General features: G+C 37.5%; 1 protein-coding gene, 1 long non-coding RNA gene and 1 other non-coding gene across 4 annotated transcripts; 1 reads left to right on the top strand and 2 right to left on the bottom strand.

The window, feature by feature from the left end:
- Positions 1-6898: 6898 nt before the first annotated feature.
- Positions 6899-11252, bottom strand: LOC113717840 (uncharacterized). 2 transcript variants are annotated; one of them, XR_011823285.1, is made up of 2 exons: positions 10672-11252; positions 6899-7522 (listed from the first exon to the last, which is right to left on the bottom strand). It is a non-coding gene; the product is annotated as an uncharacterized lncRNA (long non-coding RNA). The 2 variants fall into 2 exon arrangements; XR_003454506.2 differs by having other exon boundaries at positions 6899-7406.
- Positions 11253-12179: 927 nt separating this feature from the next.
- LOC113718753 (uncharacterized) lies at positions 12180-13245 on the bottom strand. The gene is made up of 2 exons (XR_011823402.1): positions 13012-13245; positions 12180-12856 (listed from the first exon to the last, which is right to left on the bottom strand). It is a non-coding gene; the product is annotated as an uncharacterized protein (transcript).
- Positions 13246-14687: 1442 nt separating this feature from the next.
- Positions 14688-22999, top strand: LOC113717193 (uncharacterized protein At2g33490). The gene is made up of 11 exons (XM_027241896.2): positions 14688-15203; positions 16467-16539; positions 17129-17203; positions 17961-18022; positions 18108-18176; positions 18346-18374; positions 18457-18664; positions 18754-19017; positions 19847-19900; positions 20460-21476; positions 22722-22999. Exons 1-10 carry the CDS (start codon positions 15096-15098, stop codon positions 21450-21452), a joined length of 1935 nt encoding a protein of 644 aa, XP_027097697.1. The 5' UTR covers positions 14688-15095; the 3' UTR covers positions 21453-21476; positions 22722-22999.
- Positions 23000-24213: the final 1214 nt, after the last annotated feature.

Raw genomic sequence — 24213 nt, 5'->3', positions numbered from 1 at the left:
AGAGAGAGAGAGAGAGAGAGAGAGAGATCGTATTAATTTGCTACGTAATTATAGTGCATGGGGGTGTGGTTTGAATTCGATTGAGAGCACAGCACAGCACAGCACGTAGGATTTTATTACACTTAGCTAGCGTTACATGATGATGACTTATCATCGACTGCGTGCGGCTCACCGGAAAAAGAAAAGGAAAAAAAAAACAAAGAATGAAAAAGATGAAAGCCTTCTGAAATGCGAAGCATCCAACTCCATCGAACGTGAAGAGAAAAGCAGTAGTGTGTTGTTTCTGGACTGGACCTGCCTCTCTCATTTCGGCCGGCCCCAACTCTACAGTTGAAAGCACTCGAGAGATGAAAATGGACAATGGCTCTTTTGTTCTCGTCATCATGCCATCATCAATTCCATCATCATATCATAACTCCTCCCCAACAAATATACTAAATCAATTGATCAAGCCAATGAAATTTTAATCTCTCTCTCTCTCTCTCTCTCTCTCGCTGGGGTACTGATCCAGCTAGCTAGCAATAATTTAATTTTACTGCTGTTGTCTCCATGTGTGTGTGGGTGGGGTACAGGGGAGGCAAGGAAAGAAGGAAAAGGGGTTAAGAGATTAGTGGTAATTTTGCATGTGCATGCGGAATGATGAGCAGTAAATAGTAATTGATTGTCAGTCCATGCATGGCATGTGAGTTACTGAGGGATCCGGCTTCACGTATCCAATTCCAATCCATTATCATAATTCTTTATCATATTTCGTGTAGTCTCTGAATTTTAGCACGACTGTTGATCTATTTATACTAGTTAATTATTTCAAATTTACACCCTCAATTCATGACGGGATGTATATATTTTCCTTTCAATAGACTCGGTAAAAAAAAAATAAAATAAAATAAAATTGTGCTACTATATATCGCTGTAGGCTGTTGTTCGCTCGCGAGTGATATTGGAGATGGAGAGGTAAAATAAGAATTAACGATGGCCGGAAATTGTCAGCCTCGATCGAGATGAAGGTACCACAACTTAAAAAAGTCTTAAACTTGGACAATTGAGGATTAAATGATTATATAAATATCTGTAATCCCATGATTGATTTATTTTCCATGAAATCCGGAAGAGAGATACTCCAATCAAGTTAATTTAAAAAAAAAAAAAAAAAAAGTCCAATTTCAGGCTTCCATATGCATTTTGAGTTTTACTAAATAATTAATGCCTGCCCTGCCCCCGGCCCTTAGGGTGACATTTCGTGTCTTCTGAAATGGGAAGGAGGATAAAGAAATTTCTTCTTGACATTTCGGGCCGTACGTAATGCACCCAACTTTCCATGACTTTGAAACTTGTTGATTCCATCTCATTATTCTAGTTTTCCAGAGTTCGCATCGCATTGACGATCGACGAATTCTTCTGAGAGACGCGCCATGCACTGCTGAAATGAAATGACCGTCGGTACGTATTTGGTGAAAATCCATCATATCCGAGAGGGGGATCGAAAACAAATATTTATATATAATTATGTTTTGCGTACTTCATTGGAGATGAATAATTAAGAGCTTGACAAGTTGTAAATAAAGAGACGAGACGTCCGTCCATATATATAGGCTCTCTCCCTCAGAAACACTGGACAGAATTTAACTTTACGCATGGGACGACATCTAACGTGTGCTTTCTATAGTTTCTTTTCATGATCTTCTGATGGAGACTAATCGATCTTCGAGAGAAAGAAAGGTCGGAATCTGCCGCCTGCTGCTGTGCAGTATTTATAAGTTATAACTATGGTGGTGGATGATGAAAATACGAAAGAAGATGCCTTTTGGAGTCCTGTGGGTGCGGGATATAGTTTTGCCAAAGGCCAATTGGCCGTGGCCTCTACCATTAATTACTACATGGTGGATTAATTTTGGGGTGATCATTCCGGAGTTCAAGAAACAAAAAAAAGGAAGAGAAGTAAACTAGTAAAGGGGGCCAACTTTTCCATGACTCCACTCAACTGCCCCCTTTTTGTTTTTGGGTTGCGCTTTGCACTTGCAGGTTCCCTTTCGAATGCGGGCAACAAGCCTCTCACGTCCATGGAATACCCCTCCTATTTTTGCCAAATGTACAAAGGCATTTCATTTTCAATTTCACACCAGTGGCAGTGCCGCAGTGGTTTGTGGGACACTCATTCCGGGCAAAAACGACACCACCTGCACTGCAGTGTAGTACTATTGTCTCAATTCCCACTCCCGGATCGATTGCTCGGTATTCTTACTCATATGCCTTCCTTCCTTAATTACTGGCTTTTCCCAGCTGGAGTACGTACGTACTATATTTTGTTACCCCCTTTTTTTTTGGTTTTTTTGCGGCGGGGGGTTGGGGTGGTGGCAACACTGGGGATGACTGACTAAATTGCCTGACATGCTTCGATCGTCAATGAGCAGTTTGAGAATGAAGCAAGCAAGTGCTGGCTCATAGTCATAGGGATAATAGGGGGATGGATCATGGATGGAATCCAATGAAATAACAGCTGGTTGGTGTTAGAGGATTAAGCAGGCCAGCAGGTGGCAGCAGGCACGCCCGCCGGAGGCTCTGATCAAAGCACACATATGCATGGGACGTTGCATATATATATATACTACTCCCTATATAGTAAGTAAGTACAAACTACAAAGTAGTAGTAGTAGTAGTAGTATATTATTGTTGTGGCTGGACTGGATAGTGGATAGTGGAGAGTGGAGAGTGGATGATAGTAGTGTGTCTCTCTAGTCTAGTATAGTACAGTAGTATCAAATTATCAATTTCCGTGTCCGTTTTTACTGTGAAATTCTGATGGTTGATTAAGAAAGTGACAGAAAGAAATAATTAGCAATGCATGTCACTCACCCCCAAATATTCCCCCTTTTTTTTTAAAATTTTTATTTTTTTCCGCTCTCTCTTCAATAGTATTTTACTGATACCCCACTCGACATCATTACCACGATCTCATCATTTCCAACTCCATGTGTTTTACTAATTTGTACACCAAGTACTACTAGCTAAAGTTGCCGTATATATTACCCCTTTTTTTTATTATTATTTTTAATTATATATATATATATATATATATATGGGGGATATATAATAGTTTTTTGTCATCAGCACTTTTTCTTTTTCCTTGGCCGGCCGGCTGCTTCTCAAAACCTAATTTGACATTTTGATTTCTTTACACGATCATAGAAAACTTTCTTACCTTTTATCATTGTATTTACGTCCCTCTCCGAATTATTAGTCTTCATCCCCACGCAGACTACTATGCTTGCAATTGAACTCCAATTGACTTCTGCCAAATTAAACCACCATTTTCTTTTTTACCTTCTCAACCCCTCCCTCCCACCCAACAACAGGAGGGCCACCCCTCTCTCTCTCTCTCTCTCTCTCTCAACGGGCACACCCACACTCTCTCGCTCTCTCTTCCCCTCCTTCCCCCACCCCAAGTAACCAAGTAATTATAGTAGTATTAATTATTACTCCCTCTTTTTTTTTTATATCTGACATTTAAGAAATTTGCTCTTAAGTACTTTTATCTGTCGTTGTATTATCCCCATGCAATATTAATTATTTTTTCATAATTTTGCCCTTTTATCTCTCTTTACCAATACAGGGCTCTTAATTACTACCCCTAGTAATTATTACTTCTCTCTCTGCTTTTAGCCTAGTAAAACAGCACTATTTAATACTCTAGTGAGAGAAAACATGAGTGAATTGGACAATTAATGAGGGTACAAAAGGAAAGTAGTGTATAGATTTAAACAATGAAAAACTTTTCTTAATTGGTGTGCAAAACCTTAAACGTCAGTTATAAAAAAAGGGAGGGAGTACATGCGTATGTTATGTTATTATGCACGTATACATGTGTTTTCAAGTGCAGAATTAAATTTGGCGTAGCACGTAAATATATAATCCCAATTTCAATTAACGCACGCATGCATGCATGCATGCCGGCAGCACATTGATAACCGGACGAATAAGATTGGCCGTAGCTGGGCGTTACTAGTCGTCGGTATAGAATATAATAGACATAATTGATAGTAGTTGTGTGGAGTTTTGTTTTGGCGCCAAAATCAAAATGGGTGGCGGCTGTAGCTCAGCTTCATGTTCATGGACGGCAGCCGTGCCTTCAGTCGACGAGGTTATAATCATAAAATCAATAATGCGCATTTGCAGTATTATAATAATAACACATCCCGGCGCGCGACATCGATCCTGGAGAGTTTAACCCATAAAATTCCACGCTCACTGCAGCGCAGAGTTTATTCCTCTGCATGGACGCGCCACGGTGTCTGTCTCTGTGTGCTCTGAGGTGTGGGGCCCCGTCTCCTGAACACGCGTGCAAAGCCGCTGCTCATTTTCTTGGGGCTGGGGCTTACCCTGTGGGTCCCAGCTCCCACACGTAAATACTGGACATTTATTTTTTTTTTATTGTTTACAATCTTATCATTAACTCCTTTTCAAGTACCACTGCTAATCACTAAAGCCTCTTTCGCCTATTTTTGGCCTAATAAGATCTGAGTACCTGTTAATTTCTAACACAAAAAAGTATCTTTAACATGTCGAGAGGTGATACAATAGTTAACGTCTCCAAATAAATAAATAAATAAATAAATAAAATACTACTACTAATCACTAATCTCCCTCCTTGCTAGTCTATCACTTACAAGTTTCTCTCCGCTACTTTACTTTGAGAATTTACAGTAGTATATTTCATACACTGTCTGGATACTAGCTAACGGGGTGTGTGTGGGGATGTATGTCACGTTACGTTATTTTAATTTGAATTTGACCATCAAGTTTTAATTATGTAATATGCATACCTAGATTCACTAATATATGGTATAGTGCATAAAAAATTTGCATTTACTTTAATCGTAGCTTTGCATCACTACTTACTTTTATCTAGCTTTTTTTTTTGTTCTTCTGTTTCTTTTCTTGTCAAGCAGTTCTATATTGCAGTAAACCTCTAATAAAAATCTATTTTTGTTTCTTTCTGCACTTTGCGTCATGTTTTCTTGTCGCCAGCCTTCTGCTTGTTCCTTTTTTAATCTCTAGCACTAAAAGGGGACCAAAAAAAAAAAAATAATCAGAAGTCTACTAAAAGGGGACCTGTTGCAAACTTGGTCTTGCCCTCTTAAATACCTTGTTTTCAACTTATTCTGATTTTGTAAAATTGATTCTTGAAAAATTAGGTATTTCAAAATAACTCATATGTTCTCATTTAATGTTAATGAATACATCGATGTTCTCCAAAACAGTTAAAAAGTTGATTTTTACAAAAAAAAAAAAAAAATCAAATTACACTTATATGCTACATAAATGAATTTTTGTGTTAATTATATAATTATTTACTTTTCTTATGAAAATTAAAAATTTCGAATGAGAAACCAAAAGGGGGACACACGTGAATTAGGATGTGGGATGATCATGAGAGGAAGATAGAGAGTGACATGCCGCATAAAAAAAATTATCCAATCTTTAGATAGTTTTGCAATTATGTTGAAATTTGAAAGGTTTTTTTTTTTCCCCTTGAATCAGGACGGAATCAGAATCTAAAAGCACCTCAAGAACTACTTCTAATTTTCAAACTATTCTACACAAAATATAATAAATGGTAAGTCATTTTTTTCAAGATAACATGTTAGAAATGAACAGACCAATTAAGTAGTTTGATGAAGCCTTTTATCCATGAAGTGGGATATAGCACCAAAAGACGAAACTGAAACTGAAAATTGACTGAAGCTGAAACTCGAGGAACCCCCGGGCGGAAGGGTGCGTTCGAGTCTAAGCTCGAGATCGAGCTTTTAAAATTCAAGTTCAAGCTCGAACTCGACGTCAATTTACGTTACTCGAGCTCGAGTTTAATTAAATCTAATCAACTCAAATCAAGCTCAATCGAGCCTATTCGAGTTCAATCAAATCTAATCAAACTCACATAATAAAAATTAATATTTTACGTATAATTTTAAATAAAAGATATTATTGACATTTCACAATAATAAAAATTAAAATATATATTAAAAAAAAACTCGATTAGGCTCGTCGAGCCTTTGAGTGTAAAATATTAAAATTCGAACTCGACTCGCTGTTAGCTTGCGAGCTCCAGTCAAGCTACTCGGTCCAGCATCAGCCCGTGGGAGGCGCGATTCACATCGTCACAAGTCACCTTAACTTTAAACCACAACTTTAAAACATAACTATCTCCTGCCATCTTACCCATGATCTCAAAATATTTATTAACCACTGAATTCTTTTTCTCTTCATATTTCCCATCTTGATAATCACTATAATTTGATAATCATATTGAATCTCGCCACGTGCATCAAAGTAGAACACAAATACCAGAGTCAAAGACTGAGTTCAACACTTAACAACTTTGTTCCCAAGAGAGTTCAAATTGTACACTTACTACTAAAGTACCGAGTACTAATATGTTCGTGCGTATTTGAAACAATTTCTTTTTTTTTTTTATTTGAAACAATTTAAGTAGTACTATTTTTTTTTTTTCACAAAATAGTCACTATCAGTGTATGATTCTTATCCATTGAAGGCTCACCAGTCACCCCACCACTCTCTAAAATGGGGGGCGAAAAAAGTACAAGAGATATGCACAATCTCATTATTCCTGAAGACCTCGATTTGCTTGTATAATTAAATTAGGTTATAAAAAAAAGGTTTACATGAAGCAATCTGAGTACATCAATACGGGGGGGGGGGGGGGGGGGGCGGGGGGCCAGGAAAACTCAGAAGTTACAAGAAAGAATACGGGAAATTCAGCAGCATATTAGGGAGTGTTATGAGATAAAAATAGTAGTAGTCAGTAGTAGTAGTTAGCTACTAACAGGGGCCTGTCGCTCACCATCAAAGTAGGTTTCAGTTACCAACTTACCATCAGCCATTCGTAGCAATCGGAAGATAAAAAGTGGGCATTCCTCCTCCTACTATAATGTTTGACCACTAAGACAGTCTTGGGGAATAAGAACATAATAACAACAAAATTGAAACACATTTGCTTGCTGCAGTCAGACCCAGCTCTCGATGATCATTACCTTTCATCTCTTACCAAAATCAAAATGCCAATTAAAAAGCAATTAGACTGATCATCAAGACAAATATGTTTTAACAGGACGAACAAATAAAACATCATAACCTAATCCTGCCACCCCCCCCCCCACCTCCTCCCATTTCTCCAAGAACTGATTTATTCTGCAAATAAACAAAGCCATGAATCAGCTGGGGGCTTCTTTCTTTAATCTTTACCTCTTTTACTTCATCCATAAGGAGAGTGGTGTTCGCTGCTGTTATAAATCAGTTGTGGAGAGCTAGTAACTTGATTGTCTTCAAAAACAGACATGTTTCTGCTGTTGACATTGCTCCTGAAGTACTGGAGTTGGTGATAAATGTGACTGCAGAGTGGAAATGGCTGTTCAATTGAGTTTGTCTCATGTCTGTTTTAGCAGCTGAGTTGCTTCTGTACTTAAAATTGTGAAGTGATGATATAATTTTTCGAACTGCTTTGTTCCTGTTGTATAAACTTTATTGCTTTGATCAATAAAATGCTCTATATTTGCCACAGAATTTAAAAAAAAAAAAAAAAAAACTTTTGCTTCACCTCTCCTATGCGCACACCTAATGCATCAACCCTTTGTATTTTACATAACATAATCATTTGAACTGAAGCAACTGCTTTTGTTATTAATTAGCCAAGGCAGTTCCGTAAAGATGCTCTTGCATCAAAACCATGTCTTGCAGATTATCTAGCATCCAGGCACCATGACATCGCTTTCATAAAAAATGGTTAACCACTTTCATCATCTAACTTAGCTATTACCCACTAGTTGCTAATGAAACACACACAAAAAGCCACAGCTAGTCCACAGAAGAACATGCTAATTTCCAATCAAAAGATCGCTATTCTCATCAACCTCAACATACCATGTCCAACATCCATCCGATACTAGATCTCAAAAGATTATCAGTCAAGGATCCTATCTACGATGGAAAATAAAATTGACACGTTTCAAGAATAATGATCTACATGGCAGAGTAAAATGCAGTTATGTAGTTGGTGCGTCAATTCTATTCTCCATCATGACAATAACCACACAACATGTTCATTCTAAGAAAGATCAAGAGTTGCTTTCATAAGCTAACGGGTTATTACCAACCTGGTCCAGCACAACATATACACAAGATTAAGTTTCCGTATCCAAGAACAAATGTTCGTGGATTAAGGGCAAAATAATTCACCATCAAGCAAAATAAAAGGGATGCTAGCTTTTCTAGCTCCCAGGAGCAAGATATTGCCATGTCAAAAAGATTTCAGCCGACTAGTTACTATAGACCTCACAATCTAACCAACCGAGAATTCAGGAGCAATAATGTCAGCAGTCACAATTAGTGATTGCCGACATCAGCCTAGCCACCAAGTCCTGTTCATGAAATCCAAGTAAAATTTTGTCTTTGCCTATCAAAGAACCTCTTTCCGCATTTCAAGTCAAAATTTGGCTGATTGTTCTCTAGCGTAAGTGGGTGGTTTGCCATACCTTCAGGCATGCTTCGGATTAGATCGTCGTAATAATGATGGCATGGTAAGACCAAATACTGAGTAACGAAGAAAATTTCACGCTAGCAATGAAACACATTGATGTGAATGCTGTGGATTCAAATATTTTTCAAATCTTTCACCAAAAAGATTAGCGCCACTATAATGTTGTCTGCTCGTATTAGTCTCATGTGCAAGGTTCACGAAATAAAAAAGAACAGATTCTTATCCCAAATAGTTGAGTATCCTCTCTAAAGGTGACGATAAATAATCATTGTCCAAAAGTATAGGCCTAACGTGCAACTGTTACCATCACAATGTCCACAGGAATTCAAGATCACAACTTCTTCTAGCTATATGATGGAAAGATGGACGTCTTGTAAAAATACTGCAGACACCTGATATAATGTTTTGCTTTTTTCAAAACTTTTAGATATGTTGATAAGATCCTCTCAGTAGCTTTCCCGTGTGAAAAAAGTAATTTAAAAAATAAAAAAAGGCACAACTAAAAGGCAGCACAGGTCTTTTGGGAATACACTGAAGAAAGCAAAACTTCTGAACTTTATGGATCAAAAAGAAAGACAAATAATAATGAGAAAAAGCTAAAATGGCTTTGAAGTAATAGAACAAGGTTAGCAGCGATATGAAGTGAAGGATTCTATGCTCAGGACTGGCAACTACCATTCTCATATGTAATATACCATTTAAATTTGGCATTTTAAGACATATTACACTTGTCGGCCTTGATAATTATCAAAAACAAAATTAGTTTTTTCATATGCGTTATACACAAAAAGTTAAATGAGTAGTTGCCCATATTTTTTCTCATAGAAGAAGTGAGAAAACAAAAGAATGAAACGATGTGTCTTTCTTCCTTTCTGTTATCTCCCATTTCATCATTTATTTGTGTGTTTCATTCAAAGTCCATCAAAATAAACAGAATCTCAATAAAAAGGCATTGTCGCGGTGATTATAATGATTTATTAACAATATTAGTTACCTCTCCCGATCACTTTGTTGCATATATATCATACTAGTTCAGGAATATTCACAAACTTTTGGTTTATGCTAAAACAGTGTGTGCCCCCAAAAGCAAGAAAATAGGTTAAGAGCAGTCGGAAAAAAACAAAATCAAGTGATAATCTCATGCACTAGATAAATTAAGTTCACACTCAACATAGAACCAAGCACAGTCTCCAATAAAAGCTTTTCCAACTTTTATCTCACAACTTCAACAAATAGGTAATCATAGGGTTAAGAAAGAATATTGTATACAAACTAAATATCCAAGAAAATTAAATTGCAAGCAGATAGACAAAATCAGCCCCTACTTAGGAGCGAACTAGCTAATCATGGATTGCCATGTGAAACTATTAATACAACACAAAGTTTAAACAAGAGCCATACCAAAGAAAAATAAGCCAATTATATTAAGACCCCAAAAGTACAGACCAATATTAGCCAAATAATTAAGCATTGACCACTACTAATATTAACAATAGTTAGCAGACATGTATCAGAACTGACGTTAATAGAAGCTGAGACTAGAAGTTTTAGTTATTATCAATTCTAAATAAATTTTTTTTTTAAAAAAAAAAAATGATAAGGATTCAATCCAGAACCAATCCCCACATTGAATTGGGCAAGAGGCTGAGTACTATAACAGGCCTCCAGTATCAGGAGGGCAGCACTCTTTAGCAGTAATAATTAAGAAACAAAGAAAAACGGAATCTACATTAACTACAATCTCATATTTACAAAGGCTGAGCACCAGAATCATAGGGTAGGCAAAAACAGAGACAGTGAAAAGCTCATTCCAGAAAGAATTTTTTTTTTTTTTAAAAAAAATTGCAACGAGAAAGAAAAGAAGAGAGAAAAACAAAATACCAAAGCTAAACAGGCAGCAGAAAGACTACATCTTTTTCAACGTAAAAGACAGGAAACAAAATACGCAATGTTAATTAAGAGAAATGAACGGCAGCAAAAGGTTACACTAGGAAGTAAGCAAAGCAGGGGTATAATGAGGCTAAACAAGTGCGATTGAAAAGTTTAATCCAGGCGAAACTAGCATAGATTTGATGGGAAAATGAAGAGGAGGAGAGAAGTTCTTTGGTAAGGTTCGTCACCTTAAAAAGGGAAGGAATCTGCAAAGACTAAAGCCCCAAAAGCGATTGGGGAATGACGGGGGACAACTGATAGCTCCTCTTAGAGTTTGCCTGCTTTCCTCTTTCCAAACACGGGCGGCAGTGGCTGTCCTCCTCCTCCTCCTCCTCCTCCTCCTCCGGTAATCTCTGGGATGGCCTCCCTAACTTACTCGTCTCGACTTCCCAATTATTAGTGTAGCAAGTACACAACACATTTGTACACAACATTTTATAAAATTAAATAAATTAATGCAAAACTCGCATTTCTTATAAACCACAATAAGAAGCGATTCCTCACTTGTACACTGATTTTTCCCACACAATTGACAGTGTCCCATTTTGTTGCTAAAAAAAAAAAAAAAAACAAAGAAGCTTGCAATCTTTTCTTTTACATAACTAATATGACTCTCTCTCTCTCTCTCTCTCTCTTTTTTTTTTTTTTTTTTGTTGTTGTTGTTGTTGTTGTTGTTAACACTCTTTTACATTTTTGCTAGCTAATATAATAATTTAGTACATAAAAACCATTCACAAGATTGGGGCATTTCGATAGAAATCAATAATAACAAAAGGCATTTTCAAATTTACCCGAAGGAGGAGGCGTCCCCACATGAAAGAGAATGGCTGTGTTGGGAGTCTGTAACTCTTGATGGGCTAGCAACATGATGTGTAGGCTCACCATTTTGGCCCAGCTCTATAGACCCAAACCCAACTCATAACTTGGAGCCCATTATTCTGCCCGTTAATAAATTTAGTTAAGAATGAATGTTTACATTTTATTCTTTCATTCTTTCCTGTAACACTAATTAGTCTAGTTATTTTGATCTCCTTCTACCTTTTATATATATATATATGTATGTATGTATGATTTTCCTTTTACATAGAGTCGAGTCTGATTGAAAGTTTTGGGCTAGGAATAATGGCAATAGTTTAAAGGAAAATTCTAGCTGCATTTCTGGATCATGACCAAAAAAAAAAAAAAAAAAAAACAAGAACCCCAATTGATTGCTGTAACAGATTCAGATTGAGATGCACACGAAGACCCTTCTAGGTTGACCTTCATTCATCGTACACGACGACTACGACCTTACCAACTTTTGTTCGTTGAAGATGAAGATGAAACAGGAGGGATTTTCTTCAGGACACCGACGAATGCAGCTAGAATTTTCAAAGCACTGCCGACGACTGTGCTGGACATGGAGAACTTTCGTATGCAGCTAAATTCCAACGAGTTATAGTAGTATAGAAGACAACTCATGCGCCTGCACAAAGTTTGTCCCCTTGCATTGCAGCTATGGAGGTGACTTTAGTTTAGAGGACCATTGCCTAACCCCATGCGGGCGGGATCTGACTGGTACAGGCGAAAACGCGCATATCAATGCCGGAGACCGGCGACTTGGACCAACTGTTTCCAAATATAAATGAATACTGGTAATACGTAACCAGTAGGAAGGTAACAACACAAGCAGGATGTGGAAATGGAATGGTAGACAGAGGAGGAGTAGCATCCTTCATAAAAAAAAAAAAAAAAAAGACAGAGGAGTAGCATTTCTGTAACGTGCGACTCTGTACACTACAAATTAAACACCCGATTCCGTAACGAAATTTCTTAAGTTATGCATGTCTACCGCCTAAGGGTAATCCGTCTTTGGAGCCCCCGGTGTTCGTTTTCCTTCATTGCAGGACATAGGAATGGAATGATGTTCATTCATTTCTGTAACAGTTTGCGACGAGAAGAGAACCCAACGCTTTGTAAGTTTTTAGGGCATATCATATCATGTTTGATTGGATTTTCTAAGAGCCTTGTGTTTGTGTCCTAGTATAAACAAACTTTCTACTTCGGACTACCCTAAACCTGCACCTTATCGCGCCCGCCTACTACACTTTATTTGGAGGGAATCCAACCGTCGTGGCCGCGCCAGACTCCTCAACATTTGTGCATCTCAACAGTAACAGTACCTGTATATGGTCGGGGGCGGGGCCACGTAAATAGGCATCAATGTAGGGATCATGGGGAAATCAGTCAGATGCTCCCTTGGAGTAAAACTAGAAGAAGAAGAAGCTGAAAAGGACGGGACGGTGATCGTGGTGGGTTTTGCACTGCCTGCTGAACAACCAATCACACCCTTCACGACCTCAGGATTCATCTTAGTTATCACGCTCTGAATTTCTGCCATTAATCATCAAAAGAAAAAGAAAAAAAAAATCAACACGGCCTTCTTGATTCTACACGGCTACATGTCTTACCGACTGTATATGCATAAACATATATGATCCAAACTAAGCCAGGGAGAAGAAAGGTGTGAGGAGAACCCGGCCACCAACCTCGGAAGCTTCTTCTTCGCTCAGAGAGTTTGTTGCTCATCATCAGAGGCTTAGGCCTAGCTGCCCTGCTCTCTTCTTCCATAGGGTAGAAATCCAGTTCCACGGTAGATCCCCCTGAATACATTGTTTCTGTTCAGCTTTCTAATATGGCGCCCGCCAGCGCCAGTGGGAATTTGAAGAGATGTGCTGGTTGAACGAACAGCAAGGGTTTGCGATGAATAAAAATTGAACCCTCCTACTACTTGGTTACTATACTACTATCACATTACTAGGAGTAGGAGTACCCTTTTTTTTTTACTTTCGTCTTATATCACTTGCCGTCATTGTGAAACGTAATACTACTTTGTTTCCATAAAACATGATTAGTCGGGGCCGTAAGAATTGATCCGGACGCCCCTGTATCGACAAAAAAAAAAAAGATAAAACATTATCTGAAAAAATTATTTCGGGCAACACAGTAACACATTTTATGGTGAGAAATGTGCGAGGTCATGAAACGGTAGTTAGCAAGATAAAAATGTTACTAAAAATATGTTAGTAATATAATATTTGCAAATAGTGGAGAATCCAAATACCTTGAATAGAAGGTTAATTAGAAAAATGATTTGTACTAATACTGCTAGTATTTTTTATGATGTAATGTGTATAAGATGAAATTTATATATAAAAAAAAATAAGTTGTTGAAAAATGTACTATGATGCGCACAAAATAATATTTATAGATAATGCTGAATCTAAATACCTCAACTGTTTCTTATTAAAAAAAAAAAAAAAAAACGCGAAGGTAGCAGACATGGAAGCTGAGAAAATTTTGAAATTTGGTTTGCAAGCACCAACTTAGCTAATAGAGACATTAACTAGCCGGTTATGAGGTCCCTAATTCAACTCTCAAACCTTCGTTTTTTTTCCATTCTTTCTTGTAAGGTGTGAAGTCTCTTTTCAAATTAAAAAAAGGAGTTATTATCACTTTATCCCTTCAATATTTGGTATCACTTTCAATTACCCCTTTAACGTTAAATTCTCTGTATAATACAACATAAAAATTTCAAGTCAAACCAAGTTTTGATTGTATGCCAAACCAAACTTTCCGTGAACATGCGTCTAAATTTTCAAATCAAGTTCTATCAAAATATTTTTTTTTTTTAAAAAAACTTTCAATCACATGTCAAGTTCAAATATTTAATTTTAATCTTTAAATCAATCGAGGCTATAATCAGTAGCCTTTTCTGGGAGGTAAAAAGCGCGTTTTTTCATTTTTTTTTTTTTCCTGAACAAAAAGAAGAAGAGAGTAGTTGTTGTATTGGTATTGATGATCAAATTAAAGTAGGAGTAGTAGTACCGGGTGCAAAAAAAAATATACTGCTGCTGCTGCTGCTGGACTAATGGACTTGTAGCGGTAGCAGCAATTATAACTCCAATTCATGGTGTAGTGGGAAGGGGTTGAACACTTAATAATAATAATAAATAATAGTAATAATTGTTGGTAAGTTGTGGGGGCTGTGCGTGAAAGTGGGTTTGACGTGACGTAACCGGAGCGGATCGGATCCACCCACGCCCAGGCCAGGCAGAATCGTGAAGGTTTTGACATTTAGCGGAATGGTGGGAGAGGGAGTTGAACGTGGACCAAATCCCTCCCTCAGTCTTCTTTGACCACTGACCATCTCCTCCTCCGCCTTAATCTTAATGCCTTTAATCTCCTTCTTTTCCTTCTCCTGCCCAATTTGCCAAATTTGCTATAGCCATTCCAATTCCATTCAGCTTTCGGACATAGAAGAAGAGCTTTTCATCTTCATTTTCATCACCATCTTATGATTCCTATCCTTCTTTTTTTCTTTTACATTTCTCGATAACCCGAACGCAGGGACTTCTCTCCCCAATATTTGTCAAAATTCGTTCTTTCTCCGTCTCTCTCTTTTGCCCATTCTTTCTTCCTCCATTTATCTATCTCTTTCTTTGGTAACTAACTGGACGAACTCCTTTTTTTCTTTTTTCTTTTTTTTTTTGGGGACCAATCCACTTGTTTTATTTTTACCTCAACAAAGAAAGAATTTTAAAAAGGCAGCCGGCCAAGTTGTAGTAGGACGATGAAGACGTCGCTGAAGAAGCTCCGAGGAGCCCTTAGGCATGAAAGAAAAGGGCATAGGCTTCAAAGGATTCGGGCCCAATTGGATGAGCTCGATCAGGCATCTCAGGTATTGACTTTCTCTTTGTTTCTTTTCATGCTTTTTTTTTTTTCTTTTTTAATTCCGGGTTCATGGTCCCTTTGTCCTGTCTCGTCAATTTTCCTCGTCCCTTGTTATCGTTCTTGAAGAAATGACGATCTTGGTAAAATTCACCCCGTTTTTTCTTTTACCTTTTGGGCAAATGTACCTTCTTTGACTCGTAATTTTAGCTGGAATTGCTAGTAGAATATGAAGATCTCAGGTGTTTGATTTTGCTTTTATGATCAAATTTCTTTTTGCTGTTCTGGCTCCTCTCTCCTCATCCCGTTTATCTATCATTCTTTTGCGCCGGCAAATTATTGATGTGATGAGGGAAACTAAGAATCCCATGACTGGCCAAGTCCAATGAAATATATATATATATATATATATATATATATATGTATGTATGTATATGTGTGTTCAGCTATTACTGTTCAATGTTGTTCCTGATATTGGTAATGAGAGTTGAAGTGCATCCATTTGAGTTGTACATGCAGTCCCTTTAGGTCTATGGAGTGATCGCAGAGAACAATTGCAGCTCTTGTTACTCTTGTGGGTGTTTTGGAATGTCTATGGAGAGGTGCACCATTTACTGCCTTATTGTGCTGTGAGCATCGCAGAGATACATAATTATGTAAATTGAGAACTGCTGATGTGGCCTTGACTTAGTTCTGAATTTGTTAATCTTTTTCATATATGGGTCAAAAGCGAGGTGAAAGTAGTGGACCTGATATTCGTTATGTTGTGGTAGAATAATAACCATTTTGTCTATCTTTGCTTGGTTTGGCATGGTAGAGACTATTCCTGCCATATGTTCAAAAGACATTTAACATTGATTGCAAGGATGATACCGTTATAAGCGTAGCGATAATGGGGTTATTTTGATGTATGGAAAGATCTCATTTAATGGGTGCAATGTAGGGCTTCATTTTAAATTGCATCCCTGGAGCTTACTTAGGTGTTACTTCATTACTTGGTTTGCAGCACTGGATTCTAGCGATGACCAGTTTTCTGTTTTGCAAATGTTTCTTCTATCCTAATTGTCTGGTTGGCCAAAGAGCCTCATATTGGACTGAAAAATTTTGAATTTAATGATTAGAAAAGTTGTAAATGCCACATCTGTTGCCCGATTTTTTTATCTGCACTTTGGTGAAACTATACCTATGACATTATTGTCCATATTTATGATGTGGTGTAGAATTTCATGCTTTTAGTCTGAGAATCTGTGACTAATGTTCGTATCTTCTTCAGGACATGAAAGATATGAGAGATTGTTATGACAGATTACTTTCAGCTGCAGCTGCCACTGCAAACAGCGTTTATGGTAACTTCTTCAACTTCTTTACTAAGTCTATACCTTAACTTTGTGCACTAATGCTTGGCCTATCCTGTTTCATAAGATCTTTAGTGCTCAAACTATTACTTACGGCATCTGAAGTGAAAATATTGTGGAAAAGAGTACAATCTATCATATGTGTTGGAAGTCTTCCTTGGTATTTGCCTTGAAGAGTTAGGTCTATTTCTGTTAGGCTTGATCTAAATTCATCTCAACTAGAAAATAAGGAAAACTAGATGCTGAATCAATAAAGGTGCTTCTTACCTCGTAATTCCAAAGTCAAGTCCCTTATACATTTTTTACTCTTTATTTGCTTCTCTACTCATGCAGCCTTGCTCTTTAATTGTACTGCATTATTTGTCTTATAATCCATTCAATATCATCTTCAACAGCAGTTAATCATACCAATTTAATCTCTTGCTTCTTGCTCCTTACCAAATTCCTTGATAGTACATGTCCCATCTTGACTTTTGTAAGATTCTGTTGGTTATTTGTTTATTCTTTCTTCTCTTCATCTGGCATTTCCTTATATTGCATCATAAAGGAAACTTCACTAATCAAGTCAATCTTCTTTCAGAATTTTCAGAATCACTTGGGGAAATGGGTGATTGTCTACTTGAGAAAACTGCTTTGACTGATGACGAGGAAAGTGGTGAGTAAACATACTTTTTCATATTCCTTTCCCTGGAGTTACCCCAATTTGGTAAGTACACCTATTTTCTTGAAGAGCGAAATTGGAATTGGTCGTTATTGCTGTGTCTTTGGCATGTAAATGCATGATTTTTGGACACCTTGTGAAGTCATAGGACTGGAGTTCAGCTGCAAATAGTGCCTTTGCCTGGCATTTTGGCTAAGCAATGGACTATTGTTTGTGAACAAGAATAAATGCACGTGTTTTTCACCCTTTACACACTCTGTGGGACACATTGTATGGAGCTTTAGCCACAAAAGATGACAATTGATTTCAAGTACAGACAACTAATACCTGAACTGGCAAAAAATAAATTCTATGACCTTTTTTTCCAATATTTTAATGTTTAGGTGCAGTTAAGAACACTTACGACAACATATGGTCAACTTGGTCTACGCTTTTTTGGTTTTTCCTTTTGGGTGGAGGGTGTTAAAAGGAATGAAGATGAGGTTTTACTGCAAAATAAGTGTAGGGATACACCTTCATCTAATTTAAGTTCCTTGTTAACTAGAGATTAGGACATGCAAAGTATGAACCTCTGAACTTTAATCGTTCCATTTGTAAAACTTAAAGAAGATTGATAGTTTTCCATGTCATTTCACAATAAATGAGCCTTTCCCCCTGATATTTGAGACTTTCATGCCAAATATATCAAAATGGTGATGATTTTGTCTTTGTTACCGGTAGAAATAACAAAGGTGCATCTGTTATTATGCAGGTAAAGTTCTGCTCATGCTGGGAAAAGTGCAGCTAGAGCTTCAGAAACTTGTTGATAGCTATGTAAGTACTTGAGCTAATGTCCATTTTACATAGTAATTCTTACATCAGATGCATATTCAAGAACTAGTATGTTTCTGTATTTCAGCGCTCTCATATATTCCAGACAATCACAGTCCCATCAGAGTCCCTTCTTAATGAACTCCGCATTGTTGAGGTGCATGGTTCAGTCTCTATACTGTTTAATTCGTCGACAGTTGATGTTAATTTGATGTTAATGATTTGATGTTAATTTGTTTTCATAAATACCTTTTGTTCCTGGACTGACTTCATTTAGGTTTTGTAATTTCATTGCATTGACAGTTGATAATATGTCTTCTTTGCAGGAGATGAAGAGACGATGTGATGAGAAAAGGTTCAAATTGACGTATAAGTTTATTAAGTTACCTGTATTGTACACTGTTAGTTATTTTTTCTTATTCTGTGTTCACATTCAGAGAAATATATGATGAGGTCATAAAAAAATCCAGAGAGAGAGGGAGGTTAAGGAGTAGCAAGGGCGAGTGTTTTTCATCTCACCAGATGCAAGCAGCTCATGATGAGTATGATGAGGAGGCAAATACATTTGTATTCCGAATGAAATCTCTGAGGCAAGGACAATCACGCAGTCTTTTAACACAGGCAGCTCGACATCATGCTGCTCAGGTTTTGTTCTGAATGTTGGTCTTTCATTATGTACCCCAGATTTTATGTCAGATGTTAATGAATGTAATCTTGTTAATTCTGTGAAACAGTTGTCTTTCTTAAGAAGGGCTCTCAAATCGCTTGAGACAATTGAGCCACATGTCAAGCTAGTTGCTGAAGAGCAACATATAGACTACCAATTTCGTGGACTTGAAGATGATGATGGGGATGATGGGGATGATGAGGATGATGAGGATGATGATGATGATGATGCTGAAGGTGGCTCCGAATCACAGGATGACAGTGAATTGAGTTTTGACTATGGACAAAATAACCAGGGGCAAGAAGTTGATGCATCAAGATCGTCAATGGAGGTCAGCATTTAATGCACTTGCATTAGTTTTGGCCAATCTGTGGTTTCTGTTGTTTTGTAGTGTTTGATAATAGATGACGATAATTAAAAGGAATTTAAGCTCTTGTAATATGGCTTGCCTGATACTAGTATATAATATGCTGCATAAAATGTGCAAATTCATGGCTTCAACAACTGTCCTTGCAAAATCTCAGCTTGAATGCTATCCTCTTCACAGAGGAAACTCAAATTCCATCCAAGGACATGAAAGCCAAACTTTGCAAAACCCAGTCTATGGTCTTAATATTGGGTTTATTGCCTGCTTTGTTAGGAAAAAGCCATGAAACACCCATAGATTTTAAGGAGTCAGAGGAGCAGGGAAAGGTGTTTTTGAAATTACACTTGTACCAGATTGTCATGCTAAGTTGAAAATGCTAGATACTCAGTCTTGCATGATAAAGTATCTTATTTGTACTATTACTGAATTGTACCTTTTGGATAAACTTCCTATTCGCTAAATGGGCAACAGTCATTTCCAGCATCTCCATTCTGAGGAGACCTCATTCAGAACATTGAAAATTACTGAAGCGCTCAGAATTGCTAGGATTATGTAAATTACCAGTGAGGTTGTTAGGTGAGAACTCCCTGAGACATGAAAGAGTGAGAAAATTAGCTTTATGTTGTCTGCAAATGGTGAGGGAATGTACTAGATTCTACTGTGAGTAATTTTATGTCCCAGTCAACCCTTCCTGTAAATGAAATTTTGTCAGATGCTAGGTGTGTATATTCAGCATTGAAGTAATATCTTCGTAATCATGGAAAACCACTGAGTTATATGATATTTTCTGCAGTTGGATAATGTGGATGTTACATTCCGTCAAGTTGCCACAGCAGTTGTTGCCAAGGTAAATACCACGCCATGTCTTGGTTCTTCTGCTTAATATGTTTACCATCTGAGTTTCAATTTTAAGAATGAAAAAGAAAGGAAAGGTATTTATCATTTCCATGCTTCCTGTTACTCCATCCCCTATATTGCTCCATCACACCCTCACGCCCGCCCGCATGTTGCATTGGTGTCCATTTATTGTGTTGATTCTTGGTTAGCACATATTGATTTGTTGATAGTCTATCCCTGATATCCAGTATGAATTGCTTTGATTCATTTGCGCTTTTCAGACGGAGAGTCCTTGCTGTCTTTCTGTGCATATTCCTTGATATAGAAGCTGAGCAGGGCATTTATTTACTCTCTATTGTTTTTCCATGTACATTTCTGTCTTGACTTGGAGTTGCAAAGATTTATCCCTCTTTTGCATGTATTTTCAGGAAAGCTTAGACTTGTCTGTGCATACTCCTTGATATAGAAGTTGAGCAGGGCATTTATTTACTCTCTATTGTTTTTCCATGTACATTTCTGTCTTGACTTGGATTTGCCAAGATTTATCCCTCTTGTGCGTGTATTTTTAGGAAAACTTAGAAAGAAGTCTAAGCTCAAATTCTTTTACGTTCCGCAAAGATGTCAAGGCAAGCAGCAAATCTGGCCCGCTGCTTTCCGAGAAGAAATTTGATGCTGCTGAGCGACTTGCACAAATGAGGCATTCACCATCGCAGAGGTTCAACTCTTATGTGCTGCCCACACCACAGGAGGCAAAGGTTCCAGTTTCTGGAAAGTCTGATAGTGAAGTTCCTCAGGCAAGACGAGCTAGCCTGAGTAACATTCCACTTAACTTGTGGCATTCCTCTCCTTTACAGCAGAACAAATATCAGAAGATTGTAACTCATTTTTCTGGACCTATAAGGTTACATACACAGTCAATACTTAAAGAGAGCAACAATAATACAAAATCCACTCGAGTACCCCCTCATACAACAGAAGCTCTCTCCCCTCCTCGAATTGATCCATATAGTAGGTCTGACAATAAAAAAGCCAAAAGACAGGCATTCTCTGGTCCGCTCACAGGCAAGCCATTGCCAAATAAGCCCATATTATCTGCCAGTGGTCCTATTTCTTCAAATGGGTACTCTCAGCCATTTTCTGGGCCTCTCTTGCGCAACCCGATGCCTCCACTGTCTTCAACCCCTAAATTATCTTCGCGTATGTCCCCTACTTTCAACTCATCACCCAAGATAAGTGAGCTTCATGAGCTTCCGAGGCCCCCAGCTCATTTGTCAAGACCTCCAAATCGTATTGCTCATTCAGGGCCCTTGATGTCCAAAGGTCAAGGTTATTCTGCTACAGGCAATATGGTGGTGCCTACTGCAGTTTCTACACTTCCGATGCCCCCAAAGATTATTCCTCGTAGCTATTCCATTCCATCCAGAGGTCAAATAGAGGCAGCATTGCATGCATCAAAGCCACTTGAAACTCCTGCTGATTTGAAAATTCCTGAAGATAATGCTTCACCGCCGCTGACACCAATTGTGATACAAAATGTCCAGCCAGTATCCCCTGGTTTATAGATTTGTTGTCCGGTCTAACAGAAGGTAAGAGAACCTTATTTCTTGTTGTTTAACTTGCAAAGAAATCAAAATCACTTGGATTGAAGAGTGTATACTGTTTAAATGCATTGTACAAGTTGTAAGGTTTTTTCAGATTGTCAGAGTGTCATATTAGGGTTTGGACGATTTAAAGAACTCTCTTTGGATGCAAATGACACTTGGACTTGTTGATCAACCCACATTTCTGTTGTATGATACACTAGTATTAGACATGTCTTTTTTAAAATGTCTAGTTTGTTTGACTAGTTGGCTCTTGTTTCTTTTTTCATGTGATACCTTTCAGCTTCTCTAGAACATGGTACAGTCTTTAGGACACCAGTTATCTGCTTGACGCAGGAAAAGAAAATGATCTGAAGCTGTATTGCATTCCGTATTTACTTCCTAGCTCGTTAGGTCTGCTGAATGCAATCGATGATATTATTAAGGTTTTTTCTGTTTTTTAACGAAACCAAGGAAGAAATGTCAACTATTCTATGAATAATTTCTTCTGCACTTGTCACTTTCCTTCTAATGTTATACTTCTATATTAAATACGTATGCCTTTGAACTTCTGAGATGTGGGCAAAGGACATTGGGTGTTTCACATAGTTTGGTTGCATGAAATAAATATTATCTTGTAATTTGTTTCTTTTGTGCTTCAACCTGGTTAATGTGTCATATTATGTAACTGAGGTTAATCAACTATGCACCATACAACATTATGTTATTCAGTTGAGTGTACTGGAATCTGATTGACTGCATTTGATGTCAGACTTGAGAACTGATGGTTGGCAGTCTCCATGTTTGTGTTAAAGTACAAATTGCAGGGTAGCGTTGACTCCAGCATTGTGCTGCTAATTTTGAGTGCTTCAATAGACATGACAAATATGATACTAGAAAGTTTGCTCCTTGCTGCTTTTTTCCTTGTTTGCTTCTGCTTTTAGCTTCTTTTATTTCTGCCTTCCATTCTTCAGCATTCAAACTGAATGTGAACCTTTAGCCAGTCAAGCAATTCTGATTTTGGCTTTTATGAATGATTTAAAACTAAAACACTGGAAGATACTTGTGCTTGGCATGAAGTTGGATGGTCTTCCATCCTTCCAGCGCCCACCGTCTGTTTAAGATGCTAAGCTGTCTAACTGGCTGTTGCATTGTTGTGCGACTTGCCTTCATGCACATTGCCAATGCAAAAATCTGCAAAAATTTATTTTTATCCTCAATTTGTGAATCCTGATATGTGTGCTTTTACAGGAGGAGATATAAAGATGATGCTGGTTGGAATTAATCTTTCGTTCAAGCTTGGAAGGAAGAGTAAGGAGTACTTAGCGGGTAACCGAGTGCAAAAACTGTAAATATGCCTTTTTGTCTATTCTCCACCCCTTTAGTATTTCGACATTAATGTTTAGTTACAAGGTATTAGATCGATAGCCAATGTGGATGTGGATGAAATTGGCATCTGTGCAATTTTGTATCATAGATCATGAAGGATTTCTTAATCAATAATGTTGATAGTGCTTGATTTTTTCGTATTGCTGGATGATTTCTGCACCATTTCCTGTTTCTCGCCTTAGATAAATTTGTGTATTCTGTTACTTTTGGGCTCACTTGCAAACAACGGCAGATTTTTAATAACTCAGGGCATGATCAACTGGAAGGATGGGAAGTGAGCTTAAGGTCGGGGCTGGAACTTCTGCTAATTTTACTGATAACTGAAGAAGATGGAAATGGCGTCAGAGCATTGGATGTTCAGAAACTTGTAGTGTCTGAATGATGGGCCAGCTACTTGCTCCGCGATGAACGAGAGATGCACACAAACACCTTTTTTTTTTTTTTGGCCTCCTCCAAACGGCAATATGAGATTACTACAAGAAAATTCCATAAGGGGGAGCAGCTGCTTCGCTGTCCTAGCTGCTGCCACAGGGAGAAGGAATGTTTCGAATACACTTCATTACGCAAGGCAGTAGAAAATTTTCCAAATTCTCAAAACTTAAAAGAGAGTAGTAGGTCCAAGAAAGGCAATTTTGAACAGAACAGGCACTTCAATTCAGTGTCATCAATATTCTGGGTAACCTTTTCGATATGATGAAACTAGCGAGCAGATATAGCCATAGTCCTAGAACCGTCAATTCTACTTAAAAAATTGACAGTTTCGGTTCTTTTAAAAGATGGAACATGAACCGACTCTTATAAGGGTAGTTACGATTACAATTTTTGAATCTTCAATTTTAATTTGGTTTTGATTTTATTTCAGTTTCTTTCACTTGCGGTTCCAACTCCTTTAGTTATATTTCCACACTTATTGTTATAAAATTGATTCTAAGAAAATAAAACAGAACTTTATCATGTGCAGAAAAAATGATACAAATTTTATGGAAAAAAAAAAAAAAAACATATCTCATTGGTGGTTGGATTGGATTGATCTTAGATTTAGAATAGTTATGAGTTCTAAACTTAGTAATGAAATGGGACAACAGGTTGTTAGGATGGAGATTTGGTTTGCTGATATTGAGTACTGAATATTAATATTAAACTCTAATATTGACGGTTAATATATTTAAATAACAAGTGTAATTTTAGATAGTTTGAACCGATTATAAACCTCTATTTCGATGATCAGTTCAAGTTTCTGATAAAATATGAACCTGAACCTAAATCTAAATCTTTAATCATGGTTCTGGTTTAACAAACTGTTAGCTCGATTCTGAATCAAGTCTAAACCATGACCACCCTACTGGTGACTAGT

The sequence above is a fragment of the Coffea arabica genome, chromosome 11c (assembly GCF_036785885.1).
Source record: "Coffea arabica cultivar ET-39 chromosome 11c, Coffea Arabica ET-39 HiFi, whole genome shotgun sequence".
Lineage (NCBI taxonomy): Eukaryota > Viridiplantae > Streptophyta > Magnoliopsida > Gentianales > Rubiaceae > Coffea > Coffea arabica.
Note: the sequence above shows the minus strand (reverse complement) of the source record. Positions and strands in the feature narration are given on the sequence as shown.